The sequence below is a fragment of the Culicoides brevitarsis genome, chromosome 3 (assembly GCF_036172545.1).
Source record: "Culicoides brevitarsis isolate CSIRO-B50_1 chromosome 3, AGI_CSIRO_Cbre_v1, whole genome shotgun sequence".
NCBI lineage: Eukaryota > Metazoa > Arthropoda > Insecta > Diptera > Ceratopogonidae > Culicoides > Culicoides brevitarsis.
Window position 1 is genome coordinate 9,527,253 of NC_087087.1, and position 18,722 is coordinate 9,545,974.

The window sequence follows — 18,722 nt, forward strand, 5'->3', positions numbered from 1 at the left end:
TTTAAAAATTTTTTAAAAAAAAAAAATATTTAAAAATTTAATTTTTTTTAATTAAAAATTATTTAAAAAAATTTGAAAAAAATTTAAAAATATTTTTAAATTTTTTTTTTTAAAAAATAAAATAAAAATCCAAAATTATTGATATTAAAAAAGAATTTTTTAAAATTATTTTTTTAAATTGGTTCCTTTTCTCACAAAATCATCGAATAATAAATTGAAATGTGACAGAGCTGTCTTCAAAATGTTTATAATGTCAACTTTTTCCATTTTTTTTTGTTTGTTTCTATTTTTTTTCTTCCATCTCAAGTGTGAAAGGTAATAATCGTTTGTTACTTTTTTTTTTGTTTTCATCTTCATATTCATAAACAAATCGAGAACTAAATTAATATATTTATTTATATGAACTCAAGTTTCTTTCGAGCACGGAGGCATGAAACAGCTGACAACCCAAAAATAGAAAAAAATAAATAAATTAAGAGATTCGATGAACTTTCATCAATTGTTTCCTTCCTAAAAAAATTTTTTTTTTTTTTGAACATAAATTTCTTTCTTTTTTTCCATCAAAATGTTAAATGGCTCGACGCATCAACTTTAATCCATCACAATTAAAGTTGCGTCAGAAGAAAAAACAAACAAATTTTTTAAATCAATTTTTATTTTTTGAGCACACGACCAAAAATATTTAACGAAATGTTGTTTTTAAAGAGATTTTTTTAATCTAAAATGTTTCCATTTCCATAAAACTTTATATTTTTCAAAACAATGTTAAGAAGTTATTTTGTGCGGAGGTTGACGACGAAAAAAAATCAATTTTTCGTGATGGGCACCTGTTGTTCCCCGTCTTTCGTTCGCTTATGTCAACAAGCTGACATCTATAAATCAAATTCTCTCGTTTAAATTTGGTGCGTTTCTGAGATGAAAGAAAAAAAAGGGACCAGATATGCATTAATTTAAGAGAGACGTCCGACATTTTCCCGAAAAAAAGAAAAAAATAAACATGAAAGTAAATTTCTACGAAGAAATAGAGACAAAAAAGGTGAATGAACATCGTTAATGAAATCTGTTGGAAATGCAACAATAATGTCACACCAAAAGTTCCGTTAAGTGATGCCAGACGTCTTTTCCAAAAAAATAGAAAAAAGTTGATTGTTTGTTGCATCACGATTTGATGACGCCTGACATTGATGGATGAACTGCGATGCATGACGATGATCGGATTTGCCATTTTTCTGACACTTTCTCTCAAGTGGATTACCGCACGTTTCATGACCAGTGATAAAAATGCCCGAAAAAAAAATCCGTGTCGACTTTGATTATTTTTTTTTCTTTTTTTATGAATGAAAGGGCGACAACCGAGACTAAGAGAGATAGATAAATTTTTTTTGATGTCTCAAAAAAAAAGGATAAAAAAGATAAATCAATTTTTTGTCTCTTTTTCTTGAGAATCACAAAAAAAAAGAAACTTTGTTGCGTAGGATTTTCATATATAATTAATATTTGTCCGTTTCTGTCCGATAAAAGTGAAATGTCCTCAAAAAGTAACGTACGTTCCCAGAGGAATGCTCTTTATTTATTTTGCTGTAGACAACTGATAATGTATTGCTAATAACAGGTCCCAAGCAGGATTAGAAACAAATAAAAAAAGTGCTGTGTCGTTGTGTGATGTGAAAAAAGGGGGAAATGATATGTTTTTAAAGGCAGGGGTCATTGCTGGTCAGTCGAGGAAAATGACACATTTCTCACCCTTTATGGCGTGACGGGGAGGTTTTATGGTTTAAGAGTTTTGTGTTTATTTTTTGGAAAAAAAAATAAATAAATAAATAAATATAAAGTAAAAATAAAAAATTAATTGAATACAATTAAAGTTAATTAATTAAAATTAATTAATAAAAAAAAATTAATTAAAAATTGAAATAAAAAAAAAATATCTGGTACGATGAAATTTAATGAAAAAAAAATATATATAAATTTTAAATAAATAAAATTTTAATAAAATTATAATTTTTTTTTTTCAAATAACAAATTAAAAATTTTTAAAATAAATGATGAATTTTTATAAAAATAATTAAAAATTTTATTTAATTAAAATAAAATTATGAAAAATTTTAAAAATATTTTTAAAGTTTAAATAAATTTAATAAATAATTTAATAAATTTAATTAAAATTTATAAATCTAAAATTTTAATTATATTATTCCGAAATAATTTTTATTTTTTTTAATCATTTTTTAAATTTTAATTTTTGGCAAACTACTTAATTATATAAAAAATATTTTATGTAAATGGAAAGAAATAATTTTAGAAAATTTCAATTTTTTTACTTTAAATTTTATAATTAAAAACAAAAAATATTTTTACGATTATTTTTATTAAAGAATATTTTTTTTCGTAAAAATATTTTTATTTATAAAATTATTTTTTTTTTTATTTATTAAAAAATTTTTAATAGAAATTATTAGTTTGCCAAAAATTAAAATAACTATTAAAAAATTATAAAAAATATTAATTTTGAGATTTAAATATTTAAAATATTTTTTTATTTAATTTTATTTAATTAAAAATTATTTAACTTTCTCTCTTGAAAAATTTGCTAAAAAAATAGAAAATTTGTAAATAATTTGTTTTAAAATTTTTGCCTGACTAAAAACATAAAACTCCCACAAATCACATGGAAAAACAATTTTGAAAGAAATGCAACAGCAGCTCGAGATTAGATTTATTGGATCTACAATTGAAATAACAAAGCGCACCTCCTGCTTTTCTTGTCTTGTACTTCATTACAAATCATCAAGCAGAACGACAAAAAGACCGAAAGATCATTATTTTCCATTTAAATTTTCTATTTATAGACCCAACTTATTTTCTCTCTATCTCTTCCATCTCGTTATGGATTTGAACGAATTTCCGAAACGAACCGAAAAAAAAAATTTAAAAAATATCTTGACACTGTTTCCCTAATTACTTCCATTTTTCATGTCATTAGAAAAGTGTCTCCACACGTTGACAGAAAATAAAAAAAAAAATAATTTTGCATCACCTTTTGAACAAACACTCAATTTTCCGCACTTACTTCTTGTTCCGACAATTAAAAGCCCATTTTCTGTTCAAGCACCTCTTCTGCCGTTCTAATTGTTTATCGTTGAAAAGAACTTCTTTCCTTCCTCCGTCAGCCAGTGCGAGGAAATGTCATCAAAGGATTGTAAATTTTTACGACAAGCCGAGTGACGATGACACTCAATTTTCATTCATTCGACGACGACGACGAGGAGGAAAAATATTTGCTCGGTGCAGGAACTTCTCTCGTCGCAACACACCCATAATTGGTTCGAGTTGTAGACAAATTATTTTCCATGACGTTTTATTGCACAACGAAAGCGACACAAAGGCAGGAGTTTAACGTTATTTTAAATAAGTGATGGTGCAAAAGAGTTAAATGACATTGAAAGTGTACTCTGAATAATTAATGAATGTCTCAATTTGCCTCCTTTTTTGCTCGGTGTGTCTCGGTTTGCCCGTTGTTTCTGCAAATGAGGGTTAAATTAATGCAGTAAATTTTATTAGAAACAATTTTTTGTGTTATTTTAAAAAGTTTTGCGTTCGTTTATGGCTTTAAGAGGGGATTTTATGGAATTTTTATGCGTTTTGGTCACAATTAATTGATTAAAGGATCAACATTTTTACTATTTTATAGATCCAATAAAAAAATTTCTTTCAAAAAAATAAAATTTTAAATATGTTTTTAATAGAAATTTTAAAACAAATTCACAAATTTTTTCTATTTTTGGGCAAATTTTTCATGAGGAGAAAGTTAAATAATTTTTAATCAAAAAAAATTAAATAAAAAAAATTAAATTAAAAATTATTAAAATTTTTTAATAAATTTAAATTTAAATAATATTTAAAAATAAATAAAAAAAAAAATAATTAAATTAAAAATTAAATTTTAATTAAAAAAAATATTTTTAATTAAAAATAATTTAAATTTTAAAATTATAATTTTAAATTATTTTAATTAAATAAAAAATTATTTTTTTTATAATATATAAAAACAAAAATTAAAATTTATAATTAAAATTATTTTATTAATTATTTAAAAATTTTATATAATTTTTTAATATTTTAATTTAAAATTTAATTTTAATTTTTGACAAAATTAATTCTAAAAAAAATTATTATTATTAAAAATAAAATTATTTTATATTAATTATTAAAAAAAAATTATTTTAAATAATTAATAAATTTTAAAAATTTTTTTTTAAATTAAATTAAAATTTTTAAATTTAAATAAATTTTTTTCCTCTTAAAAAATGACTAAAAAAAATTAAATATAAACAAATCAATCAAAAAGTAAAAAATGAAGTTTAAAAACTTTCAACAACGAATAAATAAAAAAAAAAATGCAAAAAAAAATCTTGAGAAAAAAATTTAACAAATTTAATCTCCATGAGAAATTCTAACCAAAAATCTACCGAAAAATCTACAAATAAAAAAAATTGTCAAAAAATAATTCGCAAATTATATTTAATTAGGACTTCCTAATACTTTTCTCATCATTATATTTTTTAGGTAAATTGTCACAAATTATATCCAAAACTCTTGAGGCAACAAAAAACAAGTTATTGACAAAAATTACCAAAAATTTCAAGGACCTCATTTTCACGCATCATTTCACAAATAAATAAATTTCCATAAAATATAAAAAAAATATTTTTTTTTAAAATTCATAACTAGACAAGTACAAATTACCACGAGTGTCAATGAAACGCAACAGGACCCTCTCGACTCTCGACCACCAAATGAGTTATTATCCTCTAAAAGTTTTATTTATTTTTTTTTTGTGAAATTCTGAAATTGATTGATTGGCGTTCATTATTGCAATGCTGCAACAGAGACCAACCAGACACTCAGATGAAAAAAAATTGGCATAACTTGCGGCATTTCTTAACAAACAAAAAATAAATGAATAGAAAGAAAGAAATTTGCAAAGAAAAAAAAATCAACAAAAAAAGGATTTTCTACAAATAGATAAGAAAACTTTAAATCCTAAAACTCATTTCTCTTTATTTACATTTTTTTGTGTTGCTGTTGTGCGAAAAGAAATTATTTTAAGAATGTTTTGCAATTTATTCAAACAATCATAGATCACAACATGGATGAATGCATCATCATTTAAAAAGAAGACGAACGAAGAAAAATTAGAAGAATTTGTTTGTTGGACTTTCGTTGAATGAATGCAAAAAATAAAAAAATACGAAAAAGAAATAAGAAGCGAAGAAAATTAATTTGAACGAAGGATCAAAACAGGACTTAACTCTCCATAAATACAATTTTTTCGAGTAGATAGAGTCAGGTAGGTATTTTTTTTATTTTTTCTCATGTTTAGGTTATTCATTATTCATATTGTTTGAAAAAACAATGAGATAAGCCAAATAAACATGCGATTATTTGCATTTTTTCATTATTTTATTTTTTTTAAATTTTTTTGCAGGTAGTTAAGCTTCATTGTGCTCAAAAAATTAGAAATTGATGAAAAATCGCACAAGTTGAGATTAAAAAAAAAATTTTTTTTTTAGAATTTTTTGTCACGTCACAATATATCAACTCAAACATCATAATTTTTGAAGAAAAATATTTTAATTAGATAGAAATGAATTTTTTCTCCATTTATGTCTTCGTTCGTCGTGCCATCGTGACAGATGAACTATATATGTCGACGCAAGATAAACAAACAGACAACAAACTTTACTTTACATTTTTTTTCGTTTTCTAGTTTTTTGAGAAGTTGTGTCGTCTAATTCGTAGATAAGACATGTAGATAAATACTTTGAACCTCTGCATGAGGTCGTTACAGATTTTTTTTCGGGTTTTAATTGAATTTTTAGGAATCCACCGGATGAATGGATAAATGTCGATGGGACAAACGCAATGATTTTTTTTTTCTTTTCGAATGAGAAAAATTCAGAAATATTGTTCCCTTGAAGAAATTCCCCCGTACGAAAAAAAAAATAAAAACAGGTAGGTAAAGTTGAGAGTTTTGAAAAAATAACATAAAATTATGTTACAGAAAAATTTTTATAAACATATTCAACATAATGCAATCGCATAACTTGTAGGTGTAGAACACAGAGTACGACAAAAATAACAAAAAACATGACGACTGGCGTCAAAATAAGTATCAAAAGATAGACATAAACAGTTTTTTACGTAAGAGATGTTGGTTTAATTTTTAAAGTTTTATTCATTGTTTGATGCGAAATTTTAATTTTAATTGAAAAATATTCTAAAAATATTTTTTTTTTAAATTTAGAGATATTTTTTTTATTAAAAATTTTCAAATTTGATTTTTTAAAAATTATTTTAAGAAAAATAAATTTTATTTTTAATTATTTATTTTTAAATTTATTTAATTTTTTTTTTATTTAATTTATTTTTATTTTAATTTTTTTTAAATAATTTTTTTAATGATAAAAAAGAAAAATTTCTTATTAAAAAAAAAAATTTTAACTTAAATATAAATTTTAATTTAAATTAAATTTTTAATTATTTAAAGACAAATTTTATAAAATATAAATAATAAATTCAAAAATTCAAAAAATTGTTACTAAAAAAATTAATTTTATTTTTTGAAATTAATTTTTAACTAATTTTCATTTTTTAAAAAAAAATTTTTTAATTTTTAAAATTAATTTCAAATTAAATTATTATTTTTTTTTTTTTGAAGAAAAAAATAAAAATCGAAACTCAAGAAAATTATTTTAAGAATTTTTGACATGTACTCAAAATTCATCAAAAAATGTCTTTTTGATTAATTTTAAAATAAAAATTAAAAAAAATGTTATAAAATTATATATTTTTCTCGATTTGAATATTTTTTTATTAAAAAATAAAAAATAATTTTAATAAAATTAAATAAAAAAATAAATAAATAAAAATAAATTTATTATTAAATAAAATTTATTTTAAAAAGACAAAAATTTTATTTTATTGTAAAAATAATGAACAGAAATAATTAAAATCTATTAAATGTTTTTTTTCATTTTTTTCTAATATTTTTAAATTAATAAATAAATAAAATATTGTAAAAAAAATAATTTAAAAATTAAATAAAATTTTTATTAAAATATTAATTTTTAATTAATTAATTAAAAACAATTAATTTTTTTTGTTAATTATTAATTATTTTAAAATAATAAAATATTAATTAAGTACTTAAAATATTTTAAACTAATTTTTTAATTTGCTTTTGAAATTCCTAAACTTGTTTTTACAAATTTTTATTTCAAAAACGACACCTATCAACCATCAAAATCGCCTAATTTCTCCGAAACGCAAAAATTGCCAAATTCCATAGAAAAATAGTTTCAAATAAAATCTCGAAAAATAATTCCTTAAATGTTGATGTTTCCAGTTAGTTTAACACCAACAACATCGGCAATCAAATCGATCGATCGACCACTCTCCGGCAAAAGCCATTCAAGCAAACTGAGAGAATTTCATCATAAAACAAGAAGAAGAAAAAAATCACAAAATAAATACCTGACTACATGCAAACACTTTAAAAACATATAAATAACAAACCTCTTTGAGTTAAAAACTTAGTCCTTCTCAAAAAAAAATGAAAGAAAAAAAGTAAAAATAAAATCACATAATAATGATGATGAAAAGAAAAAATGCCGCAAAATATGCCAGTTTCCATAGAGATTCCTCCTCTTGGACTCTCTTGCACTCTGAGCTGTTGTTTGTGTGATATTTTTAACATAAAAACGATAAAAATCGGATACTAATACTATTTTTAGAAAAAAAAAAATAAAATAAAAAGAAAGGATAAATTCCTCTTCTTTGCTCATCACATCGTTCCTTCTTTGTCTGTGCGTTGCGTTTATTGATCCATTTGAAATTATTTATTGCTTTAATTTATTTACCTGCGCGATGAGTGACTGACCAAAAAAATAACGATTTTTTTTTCGACGTTTCTCTGACTTGACCTACGTTAATGTGAAAGCAGTTGAAATTCGAAACACGCAAAAAAAAAGTACAAATAAATTTTAAATAAAACCGTCTGTCGCCCAGATTTACGCACATAAATCACGAAACGAGATAGAACACACTTTGCAGCAGTTTGCATGCTTTTTGCATTTAATTTTGTCTATTTAAAGACGCGTTTCTACGGGTTTTGCTTGACATTTGAGAGATAAAATTAAATTAGAAGGCAGACTTGGCGAATTGTATGCACAAGAAATTCCTGTCTATTATTATACAATGTTTGCATTCGAGTATTTTGAATATTTTTTGTGTGCCATACCGCGACATTAGACAAAAAGACGAGCGGCTTTGAACGAGAATTTTAATAAAACAAAAAAATTTTAAAGTTTTCGGTTGAGGAATGATCGGAGATGGATTTTATCGCATTTTGATTGAAAAAAAAATTTGACCCAGTTGACATTTTGAAATTTTAGCCCAATGTACATTTTATTTTTTTTTTACCCAATGCACATTTAAAATTTTTACCCAATGCACATTTAATCGTTGGTTAATTTTATTTTACAAAAATTAATATTTTCTTAAATTTATCATTTTTTGACCCAATGCGAATTTTAATTTTTTTGCCCCAAAGCAAAATCTGCCTCTTTATCTAAATAAATTGTAAAACTTTTGCCCTTATGCACATTTTTTAAATTAATTTTCGTTAATTTTCAAAAAATTAGAAGAACTTCGAATTAAAGATGACTTAGAGCGAGTTTAAAATTTTTACCCCAATGCACATTTTTATTTTTTTTTTGATGAATTTTTGTACTAAGACACATTTTGTATTGTCGTCTCTGAACAAATTCAGATTTCAAAAGGTTTCTAAAATTATTTATCCAACTTTTTTCCAAATATTTGTTCACCTAAAATTTTAGCCCAATGCACAATCTGAATTTTCAACTAACTATTTTATGAAATTTGTGTCCCTGTGCACATTTTATGCATTTTCTGAATATGTTTTTAAAACAAACGGAGAAATTTTGAACTAAAGATGAATTAGAGCAAATTTTAAATTTTAGCCCAATGCACATTCTATGAAATTTTTAATTAACGGACATTCATTCCTGCAAAAATTATTTTTTTTCTTCAAAACGCGTCAAAAAAAAAATTATTAAAAATTCATCGACAATTTATGCAAAAAAAAATCCGGAAAGCAGAACAAAATTTTATGATATTGTTCCAAAAAATTATCATAACGAGCCCTATTTAAATCTAAAATCTTTTTATTTTATTTATTTCTTCAGTCTTACAATATTTGCGTAAGGTTACAAAATTTGAATACTAATAAAAACTCGTTTGGAGCGGATATTAAATATTTCCATCTGTTTGTTGCTCATAAAAAATGTCTTTAACCACTTCTTCTTTACCAAAAAAAATACAAAAAAAACTAGTTTGTCTAGCTTCAAAAAGTAAATACTTGAACTTGAACTGAAAAAAAAATATTACTGACCAGTCGTATTTGCGTCAGATTTGCCTTCTCTTCGCCAGTCGTCGTGTGTAAGCCACAAAGGCACCATCTCTGAGTTTAAAAATGTTGAAAAATATCGCGAAATTCGATGCAGCTGCAATGTCGCAGCGATTCGCGAGTTTCAATCAAGCGGATCTCGTGCATTTAAGACAATGGCTGGAAAAAACGCCTCATCTTCCGCAATTGGAGGATCACGAGATCTTTTTGTTCTTGCATGCGAGTAATTTTAGTGTTGAGGCATGTAAAACAAGGTTGGATAAATTTTATACGATTAGGACACGTGTAAAGGCGATGTTTGAGGAACGAGATGTGAACAGTGATGAATTTAGATTTGCGCATGAGAATTAGTGAGTAGTTTTTTGTAGCTCAAAAGTGATTTTTTTGTAACTTTTGAATGAATTTTTAAACTATAGCGCTTGTTGGATTATGCCGAAACCATTGCCAGACAACAGGAAAATTATTATTTCGAAGATATTGAATCCAGATAGATTCAATTTTAAAATGATATTGAAGTTGTAAGTATTTTTTATGTTAAGGGATTGAACCTATAGAAGGATTTTGACAGTTAAAAATTTGACATATGTCATCAGTTTTATTTTTGTTTTGATAAAATCCTGAACTTTTCATATTCAAAAGTCAATTTTTGCTTAAAAATGACATATTGACTCATTAAAAATTATTTGGCAGTCAAAAGAGTATAAATTTTGACAGTAAATATGACAGCTGTCAAGAAAATTTAAATTTTTTATTGGTTTTATGATTAAAAATTAAAAAATCTTGAAAGAAAAGAATTTTTTTATAAAAAAATTACAAAAATGTAGAAAATGTCAAAATTCTGACATCTTCAGGATTTTTTTGACATCTGTCAAAATTTGACAGTTAATTTTTTTTATCGATCTTTGATAGTTATCAAATCTTTTTTTACTTAAAAGTCACTCAATATACTCCTAAAATTATTTTTTGTTAAAAAAATGAGCAACTTAAGAAAAATTTATAAATTTTGACAGCTGTCAGTTCAGTTCAAAAATATTTTAATTTGAAAATTTTAATCTTAATTTAAAAAAATTAACTAAATTTCAAGAAATTTTTGTCAATATTCATTCATGAAATAGAAAATTAATCAAAAATTTAACAAAAATTGATAAAAATATTAAAAAAGAAATTTTTGACAGCTGTCAAATTTTTGGATGTCATAAAAATTTTTATCAGAAAAATGAAATTTTTAATGATTTTCAACCTTTTCAATTAAAAAAGTTAATTTCGAGTTTAAAATGATATAAAATAAGTTAAATTTTGATCGATTTTGACATTAAAAAGTTTGACAGCTGTCAAAAATTTACCTAAGATTATAAATTTTTAATTTCAAAAGGCTAATTTCCAATTATTTCAATGAAAAAAGCATTTTCTGATCAAAATGATTAGAAAATGATAAAAATTTTCATCTGTCAAAAATTTTAAATGTCAAAAATATGCAAAAATAGTTTTCTGTTCGCACCCTAAATAAAAGAAAATAATCTTAAATATTTTTTTTTCTTCCACAGAATGACCTTTGTTGGCGAATACGAGCTTTGGACAAACCCCTCAGAACTCTGTGACGGCTACATCTTCCTGGTCGACTTGAAAAACTCCCGTCTTTCACACTTGACACAAATCGACTTTATGCTAAACAAACAAATGTGCACTTATACCGTCGACGCCTTTCCCGTGCGCATTTCCGCCATTCACTTTATCAATGCCCCGAGTCACATGGAACGGATAATGAGTATCGTCAAGACGTGCGTTAGCAAAGATATCACGGATAAATTTTTTGTCCATTCAAAACCGGGCGAAATCCCTTCGTGCATTCCGCGTGAAATTCTCCCTCGCGACTACGAAGGCGGCCAGCTGAAAAGCATCGAGGAACTCAACGACGACCATTACAACTTTTTGTACCAAAACCGGGAATTTTTCATCGAGGAGACAAAATGTCGTCGGGTTAACGAACGTCTGCGAAGCACAAAGAATCCGTATGACGATGCGCTGTTCGGCATGCAGGGCAACTTCAAAAAGCTCGATATCGACTAAAGTTTGTGAAATTAATATGCACGACGACGTGGCTCTGATACAATTAGCTCTAAAATATAACTATCTAAAATATTTTTAACCATAAATGAAAATAAAAAAAAACATCCGAAAATTTCAATTGAATTTTAAACGAGCTCACTTATGATAAATTCTCCGCCACACAAAGAAAAAATTTCAGTAGAAAACCCGCGGAACGGAAGGTTTTTAACAAAGAAACGACTCAAAAATCGCTTTTGTGCAAAAATGTAACAAAAGACAAAAGAAAGAAATTCCAACGACAACGATATCGTAGTTGAGTTGAGTTCAGGCAATTCTTCATACATGCAACATTGTTTATTTATTTACACGAGAAACGCAGAAAAACTGCTTAATCGATGAATTCGTCGTCTTCGTGCGGTCCATTTTGCATTTAATTGTTCGCGTTCTGCGTAAAAATTCCGCATTTGTTTTGTTTTGTCATAGAAAACTGATACTTATGGCGCCTTTGAACCAGCCACGCATCAAACTTTACACAATTGCATGTAATTTATGCGGCAAAAGTTGATTCTTTGTAATTTTTTTACCGCATTTCGAGGAAAAAATGTGGTTTTATGCTGAAATTTCAGTTTGACTGACGGTAGAAAATTTTTAAAATGTGCATTGGGTCGAAAATATTGAATGTGCATTGGGGTAATTTTTAAATTTTTGCTTAAAGTCAAAAAAATGTGACCCAGTTGGTATTTGAATTTTTTTACCCAAGTCAAATTTTAAATATTTTGCCCATTGTGCATTTTATATAAAATTATTGACCCAGTTTACATTTTTAAAGTTTTTTAAAGTGTATATTAATTTTTTTGCATCAATTGATGTTCTTTATGTGAATTATTTTTTTTTTTAATTCTAAAATTTTAAAAATTCAAAGAGCGAAAATATAAAATGTGCATTGGGTCAAATAAAAATTTTTAATTTAGACAAAATTTTGACCCAATGTAAATTTTATTTATTTTTTTCTGTGCAAATTTTCTTAAAAAATACAACCCAGAGAACATTTTTTATCAATTTTCGACCCAGTGAACATTTTAAATTTTTGACCCAATGCACATTTTGAATTTTAAAATGCTTAAAAATGAATAAATTTGAGAAAAAAATAAAATGCGATAATTTTTTTAATATTTTCAGTGTTTTATGTAATCAAAAAATTTATGAACCGCCAAAGAATTAATCATAATACATCATTTCTTTTGTGAAGCACAAACTCGACCATGGACTGTTAATTACTTCTCTTTCAAAAAATTTCAAAAAAATTACTTTGTACGAAAAAAAAACATTTTTTTGGCTCATTTTGAGGACAACCACTTTAGCTGTTAATAAATTAATCCACTCTTACTGCAAAAAAAAAGTGAATTGCAATTTTTTTTTTGTTCAATTTCAATCCAGTTTCAGACATTCCTTCCTCCTCAATTCAGGCAATAATAAAAAAATCTCGTCAAAAGTCAGATTGAAACAAAAGATCTCGACACTGTAGTAAGGTGCCAATCGTCTTGTACTCTGAACAAAACCACAAAATGACTGCAAGGATGACTGATTACTTGCGTACTTTGCACAGTGAAAAATAATGAGAAGAAGTCGTAAGGAATCCAACTTCAAGGTAAACAATCTCCACAAAAGTTTTTTTTTTCGCACAAAAGCCAAGAATGAGATGTGAATCAATGGGAATGAATGAAGAAATGCAACAATGTAACGAAAAAAAAATAATTAATAACAATACTCGAAAAAAAAAGTGCTGAGTCAGTGCAAAATTATCTACCATTTAACGCCTCTATCAATGTGTGATGATTTTTCGGATTCCATTCTACGTGTGGCTCTATTGTTTGTGCGGCGAGAATTGATTCATGAAGTTTTATGGAGGAACAAAAGTGCAGCATCATGAAAAGGTAGGGATTTCGTTGAAATCAGATTTTTGTGTCTGATTGAGAGTAAAATTGAGATGAGAGGCTAATTTTATTGAATTTTAAAATTTTTACAAAAAAAAAAATTATTTTTAATACAAAAAAATTTAAATATTTATATGTACATATTTTACAATAAAAAAATTAAAAAAAAAAATATAAATTTATTAAAAATTAAAAAAAAAAATTAATTTATCAATTAACTTTTTATTTAATTAATTAAAAATAATTTAATTTTATTTGTTAAAACAATAATTCAAAATTTTTAATGAATTTTTAATTAATTATTTATTTGACAACTAAAATTAAATTATTTTTTTTTTTTATTTAAAAAATAAAAATAATTTTTTTTATAACTAATATTAATTAATAAATTAAATAAAAATTCATTAATAAATTAAAATAAAAAAATAAAAAATAATTTAATTATTTTTTTTAATTATTAATAAAAATAATAAAAAAAATAAATTTTATTTAATTTTAAATTTAAAAATAAAAATAATTAATTTAAAAAAATTATTCATAAAAATAAAAATTTATCATAATAAGTGAAAGCTATTATTTAACTTAATTTAATATTTTTTTTTTAATTAAAAACATTATTTTTATTTTTTTTTTTTACATAAAATTATATTTTTGATAATTTTTATAGATAAATGTCAATGTTTTTGTTAAAAATGTAAAAAAAAAATTTTTTAAATTATTTAACGACAACGACAAACATTTTTATAACAAGAACCAGCTTTCTTAAACTGACTCCAGCAAGTATTCTTACATTCTCGTGGATTACATCCGAGCGGTTCAAAGGTTTCATCTGAAGAATCCTCAATTTCTTCAGTTTCTTGCAAAATTTGAAATTTTTGATCTTCTTCGGGGGCAAATTCGACTTCCACAGTTTCTCTGACGATAAATCCAGTTGCCATTGAAATACCAACGAGCAAGATTAAAAGGAACATTGCTTTCATTTTGATAATTTTTAATTTTTTTTAATAATTTCTCGAGCAATTACGATTTAAAAATAACGCAATATTGACTTTGAATCGCTTTTTATATTAAAAAAAAATTTTTTTAATTGGCTTGTTTGTGCTCCTTTACATTGTACAAATGCACTTCGAGATAATCCGTAGGAAGTCATTATCATCATGCAGTTCCTGCCACGACATGTGATTTAAATTTAGATCATCAGTGTGTGACCTCGGGTGCAACCTCTAATTCTAACACAAACAGCTGATGCATTTTTCTTAATTTTTTTCTGAAATAATTTAAAATAATTACCCGAAAAAAATTATTTGGAGACTCCTACCGTGAATTTCTTTCAATATTTAAAAAAAAAATCTCTCCAACATTTAATTTTTTTAAAAAGGTTAATAAATTAAACTGATAGGATATTTTTTGATCACTTCATTTTTATCCGAACACTTGGGAACTCTCAAAAAGCTGAGTCATTCACAAAATGAAGCTGTTAGTCGTCATTAATCTATTTTATTTAGTTTTGCCGTAAATTGATTTTATTTTAGTTTTTTTTTTTGTATAAAAATGAAAAAGAAAGAAAAAGTACCGAAAAAATGTTTATCAAAATATATTTTCGAGACATTCGATAATTTATGCTGCAGTCGATGTGGGAATTACTTTTCGAGTTGAGAGAAAGAGATGCGATGAGTGACAAAATATAAACATTTTTATTGCTTGTTAAATGTCGTCTTTCGTGTTTTGGGACACTTTTTGGAATATTCAAACGAAGAATTTTTGGAATGAAGAGAAAACATCAATTAACAAACATGTAATAATGTCATTAAAAGTCGTTTTAAATTTTTGGGTCTTAACGGGTTTGAAATTATTTTGCATTTTTATTTATTTTGATTTTTTTTAAAACTTTCAATTTTTAATTTGAATCGAATTTTATTATTATTATGTTTTAACTAATTAATTTAATATAAAATAAAATATTTTTTTTTTATTTTTTTATTTTTTTAAATAAATTTATTTAAAGCCAAGATTTTAAAAATTAAATTTTTTAAAATAAATTAATTTAAATCTAAAATTTTGGAAATTATAATTTTTTATCAAAATATTTTCATTTTAATTAAGTTAATTACTAAATTACTAAAAAAAATAAAATTTTAATAAATTAATTTAATTAAAAATTTATTTAAATTTTAATTTATTTACTAATAAATTAATTTATTTATTTTAATTATTAAATAAAAAATTAATATAATTAAATAAATAATTAAAAATTTATTAATAATAAATAATAATAATTTAATAAATAATTTAATTTAATAATTGATTTTTTATTAAAAAATAATTTTTTAATTTTATTTAATTTTAAATAATTTAATTAAAAATCAATTTATCAAGCAAATTTCAATTTTATTTAATTTTAAAAAATTAATAACGAAATAAAAGAAAATTAAAAAATAAAAAAATCAATAAAAATAAAATTTCGCTTTAAATAGTACAAAATTTTACTTTTCTGGAATTAACCAGTTAAAACGCAATATTTTCATATTTTAAAGTTAAAAAAAAGAAAATAAAAATTCGTTCTACTCTCTTTCGAGGAAGTACGGTCCATCAACCAGGTGACACTTTCTATGCTAATGAACCGTAAAGCTCCTGCTAAGATTTTGTCACGTGATCCCTTAATTTTTTTTTGCCAAAAATAAAACTTTAGGTAAAAAATTCTTAGAAAAAATTTTTCGTCCTTTTTTTTATTTTTTTTTTGCAGGTGTCTTAAAATCTCGTCTAACCTGTTCAATCTTTACCCCAAAAAAAAATTTTATGACATGAGACACTGTGGCCTCCAAAAGTGACCTGTTAGTATTTCAGGGCAAAAAAATCGTTCTTTGTTCGTTTATCAGCCTTGTAAAGTACAGTTATTTCCGTAAATAGATTTTTTTCATCATCAACTCTTATCTTCGTTGTGTGACAAAGAGCGCTACGCTGTGACTTTTTGATGTTATCACTTAATTACATTTTAAACTAGTTACGCGCGTTTAGAGACGACAAGATATCGCCTCGTCGTCGCTTACCGAGGGACATTTAAAAGTATTGCCGTTGACACAATTTAAAGTTTTTTTTCTTATCATGATAAGCTTGATAAGCGCAATACAATGTAATATGATGAAATTTGACATTTTTTCGGGATTTTTAATTTTTTTCTCGTGATTTTAGAAAAAAATCAATCTCATTAAGGACCGCCGTGGAATAATTGCCCAAATAAATGTTAATGACCGACAAAAGTAACATATTTTTCCCAAAAACTAAATTCTAATGCATTTGTCATGTCTTTTTTCGAGAGAGAGAAAAAAACGAGAGATCCCCCCTCGGTGAAAGAAGATAATTCAATAATTATCGGTAACTTAATTTTTCCTGTCCCGAAAAAAAAATAAATAAAATAAAAGACCCCTTTAGAAAAAAAATTTTAGTTTTTACGAAATTCTCTCTGTGTCTAAATAAAAATGTTTGTTATGCGTTTCGTCTTATGATTTATGGCACGATTGCCACTACCGAGAAAGCGCAGAGAGATACGGAGAAATTATCATCACATAATGATCAAATCGGGGCCGACGGTAGGCAAACGCAGGCAGTGAGTGGCAAAAAGGCAATAAATCAGTCGTTGTAGGTGTGTTACATGGCGTTTTGATCATAAATAGAAAACTTTTTTTTTTTTAGTTCGTTACAATTATTATTACTTATTATTATGATTATAATATTAGAAAGAATATTTGACTAAAAATATTGCCTTTTTGCCCTTTGGAACACAGCGGAGATATTTTTTTTTCGGGTTCAAATATGTGTGTTTACCTTCTAAATTGACTAATTTGGATTCTTTTCTTATAATTAGGTAGGTAGGAGGATGAGGTAAAAGTTATCATTGAGGTTTGAGAAAGGAACAAAAGTGCTTTTTATTGAAAATTATTTTTTTATAAAGTCACTTAGCAAATAAAAAAAATTAAAAAAATATAAATAAAGTAAAAAATTAAATAATAAAAAAATTAAATAAAAAAATAAATAAATAAAATTAAATAAAACAAAAAAAAATTTTTTAAATTAAATAAAATAAAAAAATAAAATATATATTTTAATTTTTAAAATATAAAAACAAATAAGAAAAATCAATAAATTTTATTTGAAGGAAGAAATTTAATTTTTTCCTTAAAATATAAACATAATTTAATATTTTTTTAATTAAATTAATTTATTTTTATTTTTTATGTTAAAATATCATATGTTAAAAAATTTTAAAAAAATTTTCACTAATTTTTTAATTTAAAAATTAATATTTTTTTAATTTTTATTAAATATTTTTATTTAATTTATTTATTATTAAAAATTTAGGTAATAATTTTTAATTTTTTTTATTATTTTTTTATTATTTTTTATTTTTATTATTTTTTTAAATTAATTTTAATTATTTAATGATTAAAAAAAAAATATTAATTTAAAAATTTTGTGAATAAAATTTTATAATTTTTTTTAAAACAATTTAAGCTATATTTATATAATTTAATATAAATTTCAATATCAGTTTAATAATATTATATTAATAAAAAAATTTTTATAAATTATAAAATAATTTAATTAAAAAAAATAATTATTAACTATTTAAACAAAAATAATTTAAAAATTTTTTGAGCAACATTAAAATTTGTTTAGACAAATACAAAAAATATTATTATTTTTTTTTTGTCATTTAAATATTATTAAATTTTGACGAATTCATAATTTTTAATTCAACATTAGAAATTTAGTAAAATCTTGTAAAAAAATATTTTTTATTTATTTTTTTTTAAATAATATTTTGTATAAAAAATAAAAAAAAATATTTCTATTAAAATTTTTGTGAAAATCAAAAGCTTGAAATAACAGACAGACATCCAAACCCCCAAAAATCTAATTTTTTCATCTTCTACAAAAAAAAAATATTTCGAATAATTTTTCGACAAAATTAATGTGCAAGCGACACTTGTACCAATTAATTCCCAAATTGATACAACTTTGGGTGTTCGACGTCTAAACATATGTTTCAGTTAACATTCTTTCCAAAAATTCTTGTAATTCGAGATCATCCCTCAACAAGGTTTTCTCAATTTCTCATCGAGGGACTAATTTATTTATATATTTTTACTCAATTTTGTAAACAATCAACAAATTTTTTGATAAAAAAAAATTATTCACCTTGAAGCAAAAAAAAAAAAAAGTAGCTCCTGACTTTCGAACACCTGTAGAAAAAA

General features: G+C 23.8%; 2 protein-coding genes across 2 annotated transcripts in view; one reads left to right on the top strand and one right to left on the bottom strand.

Annotated features, from left to right (window-relative positions):
- Window positions 1–18,722, bottom strand: part of LOC134835133 (myc protein) — a 107,258-nt gene that overhangs the window by 49,533 nt on the left and 39,003 nt on the right. The gene's annotated exons all lie outside the window — the stretch shown is intronic.
- Window positions 9,557–11,557, top strand: LOC134835171 (alpha-tocopherol transfer protein-like). The gene is made up of 3 exons (XM_063850041.1): window positions 9,557–9,840; window positions 9,907–10,008; window positions 11,035–11,557. The coding sequence occupies exons 1-3, from the start codon at window positions 9,557–9,559 to the stop codon at window positions 11,555–11,557; spliced, it is 909 nt and encodes a 302-aa protein (XP_063706111.1).